The 3,666-nt window shown below is 44.2% G+C and overlaps 1 protein-coding gene across 3 annotated transcripts in view; it reads right to left on the reverse strand.

Moving 5' to 3' along the window:
- LOC108297313 (polypeptide N-acetylgalactosaminyltransferase like 5) overlaps positions 1 to 3,666 on the reverse strand; it is a 72,531-nt gene that overhangs the window by 19,311 nt on the left and 49,554 nt on the right. For all 3 annotated transcript variants that reach the window (XM_037735501.1, XM_037735495.1, XM_017520025.2), the window contains one exon: positions 669 to 786. In XM_037735501.1, the coding sequence (XP_037591429.1) occupies positions 669 to 786 (118 nt within the window). The remainder of the gene's footprint in view (positions 1 to 668; positions 787 to 3,666) is intronic.

Here is a 3,666-nt window from a genome sequence, read left to right on the forward strand (position 1 = left end):
AAAAAAAAAAAGTAGAGATAGGAGTTTTGCTATGTTGTCCAGACTGGTCTTGAACTCCTGGCTTCAAACAATCCACCTGCCTCAGTCTCCTAAAAGTGCTGGGATTATAGGCATGAGCCACCACAACAGGCCAAGAATCTAATATTTTATTAAATGTTTTCAATTTTTACAAGGAGCCCCATAAATTGTTTATTACATGTGATGCTGGAATGGCACTGAATGTTCATGTAGGGTGTGCGACCCCGGCTGTGGGACCCCAACCCACGGAGGCAGACGCTCAATAGACTCGAGGCAGGACGTGTGGTGACCGGTACCGACTTTATTGGGACCTCCGGGCGACTCAAGCGGGAAGGGAAGAATCGCGCGCACTTCTTTGTTCGGTCGGTTTTATAGGGGCAGAGGGTCTGAGGCGGTGGGAGAGCAGTGGCGAGGGGTGATGATTGGTTAGGTGGTTGCTAGGCAGAAGGGGCTGGAGTTCCTTCAGTCGGGGGCATGGTGCCGAGTCACGTAGGGAAGTTAAGCTCCTTCCATGTGGCTGGGGGGGGCGGGGGATGAGGCCAGAGAGCCCTCTACCAGACATAGGGAAATTGAGCATAATCACCATAGCATTATATGTGAAAAAGTTAGATTTCATTCTCTATAGCTATTTTAAAAACAAAGTGAATTACCCTTAGTGAAAGTTCCAAATTTTCTCCTCCCCAAAAATCCATATCCTTGTCATACTGTCCAATTTCATTAAAATAATGCCGACGTATAGCAAAAATTCCTCCAGCCATTGCAGGTGACCTAGAAAGGGGACATAAAAATTAATTTCACAGAGAAAGTCATTCTGTATTTTCCTCAAAATTATATTGAATTAGTAATAACTTATAGTTAAAAGTTAATACTAAAATTATCTTATTATACATTTAAGTATATAAAATTGCAGGTGGGTGTTGAACAATGAGAACACATGGACACAGGGAGGGGAGCATCACACACTGAGATCTGTGGGGGGGTGACTAGAGGAGGGTCAGTTGTGGGGTGGGGAGTTGGGGAGGGATAACATGGGGAGTAATGCCAGATATCGGTGATAGGGATGGAAGCAGCAAACCACGCTGCCATGTATGTACCAATGCAAAAATCCTGCATGTTCTTTACATGTACACCAGAACCTAAAATGCAGTAAAAAAAAAAAATATATATATATATACACATATATATATATGTGTGTGTGTGTATATATATATATATATATATATATAAAGTATCTAAAATTGCTAAAAACTACAACTACCAAAAGTAGGCAATAACTTTTACTTAGCTCTCATTAAAATATGTATGCGATACAGTCTAAAGGTTTCTTAAGAAGAAGAAAAATGATGTTTGGAATTTGAGTTTCCCATAAGGATGGCAATTGAGCTGGGCAGCAGAGTTCAAAGCTCTCCCTTTCTAAAGACATTAGGTGAATTGTAATATTTACTTCTGGACAAACCATAATGTTGTGAAGCATCTTGCTCTGTCCACCTGTAGTTGGGCCAAATAATGCAAAACCAAGTAGTTTGAAAATAGTCACATCTGGACGCAGTGGCTCACGCCTGTAATGCCAACACTTTGGGAGGTCAAAGTGGGAGAATCACTTGAGGTCAGGAGTTCGAGACCAGCTTGGCCAACATGATAAAACCCCATCTCTACTAAAAATACAAAAATTAACCAGATGTGGCTGCTCACGCCTGTAATTCCAGCTACTTGGGATGCTGAGACACGAGAATTGCTTGAACCTGGGAGGTGGAAGCTGCAGTGAGCTGAGATCACGCCACCGGACTCCAGCGTGGGCAACAGAGTGAGAATCTGTCTCAAAAAAAAAAAAAAAAAAAAAAAACAAAGAAAAGAAAATAATCACAAGTTCATTCATTTGTTCAAAAAAGTGTCTATTGAGTACCTATGTTTCAGGGATATGAGTCACTCAACACACAAAGCAAGACCCGTGTGTGGGGGAAAGGATAGGGAGAGCATTAGAGGGGCTGCAGTGGTCCCAGAGAAAAATAATGGAATCCTGGATGAGAATGCAGCAATGTAGGCAGTAAGATGTGGTTGAATTCCTCGTATATTTTGGTGACGGAGCTAACAGATTTGCTTATGGGGGTGGTGTGGGGTGTTGGAGGAAGAGAAGCATCGTTTTCGGCCTGCACACCAGACAGACGGAATTGCCATGCACTGAGATGAGAAATCCCACGGGTGGAGAGGTTTTTGGCAGGAAGATTCTCTTTGGGGCACATTTGAGATGTCTATTCGGCATTCTGGTGGGGATGTGAAGCAGGTAGTTGGATGCAGTTGGATACATGAGTCTGGTGTTCTGGGAGAGGTCAGGGCTGGAGGCGTCCTTTGGGAGTCATGGATAAGGTGGATGAGAGTCACATGGAGTGAATGGAGAAGCATAGAGGACCAGCCCTGAGCCCCGGGTGCTTCCACACTGAGAGCTGGAGAGGAGGAGAGGAACCGGCAAAGGAGATGGGAAAGAGCAACCAGGGAGGGAGAGAAGGACCAGGAACTCTGGTTCCCTGGAGGCCAGGGAGGCATGTGTGGCCAGCAGCATCCAACGGCTGAATCAGCGAGTAAGGACTGGAACAGAACACTGGACGGAGCCACGAGAAGGTCATGAGCAAGTCTGAATCGTGAATGCGGGGCGAAGCCTGATGGAAGTGAGTTTAAGGGAACTGGAGATAGTGAGAGACATCTCTTTCTAAGGCTCTAATACAAAAGTGAGGAAAGGGGAAGTCACTGACAGGAAGTGGGATCAAAATAAGGTGTTTAATTTTGTAATTGGCAGAGATCACAGCATGACTGTATTCTGATAGGGATGTTTGTATCTGGTTCACTGGGCAGGGTGCGTCATGCCCGGTGCACTGGGTAATGTGCATTCTATCTGGCACTGGGACACTAGAAGGAGACTGATTCCAGGCAGCCCAGAAAGCCTGGTAGGAAATGATCCCTCCCCAGCCATAGCACTGTCCCGATAGTCTGTTTTTACCTGCCTGACCTCTTCTCTAGACTATACACATTTGAGGACTGGGATCATGCATCCTAGCAATACAATGCCCACCACATGATAGGTAATCAGTAAATACCCATTCAATTTACAAACCAAGTAATTTCACAAAACAATTTTTTAAGTTATGCCATTAGGTACCATTGAAAATAGGGTGAAAACATGTGGCTCAGAGGATTCAAGTTATACCTTCTTTTCAAGGGAGAAAGTGTTCACTCTAAAAATCTTGAAATCACTGTGTGTGTGTGAACTGACAGCCACTGGAGACAGAAAGGTGGGGGATGGGAGGGCAGCGGATGATGAGAGATCACTGAATGGGTACAGTGTACATTGTTTGAGTGGTGGATACCTGAAAAGTCCAGACTTCACCACCGGGCAATATGGCCATGGAACAAAATTGCACTTGTACCCCCTATATTATACAAATAAATCAATAAAATAATACAATAAAATTTATCTTTTCTTTCAACCTTTAAAAATTTTTTTCTTTTTTCTTTTTTTCTTTTTTTTTTTGAGACGGAGTTTCGCTCTTCTTGCCCAGGCTGGAGTGCAATGGTGCGATCTCGGCTCACCGCAACCTCCACCTCCTGGGTTCAGGCAATTCTCCTGCCTCAGCCTCCTGAGTAGCTGGGATTACA

Source organism: Cebus imitator, unplaced genomic scaffold, assembly GCF_001604975.1.
Source record: "Cebus imitator isolate Cc_AM_T3 unplaced genomic scaffold, Cebus_imitator-1.0 Scaffold20, whole genome shotgun sequence".
Lineage (NCBI taxonomy): Eukaryota > Metazoa > Chordata > Mammalia > Primates > Cebidae > Cebus > Cebus imitator.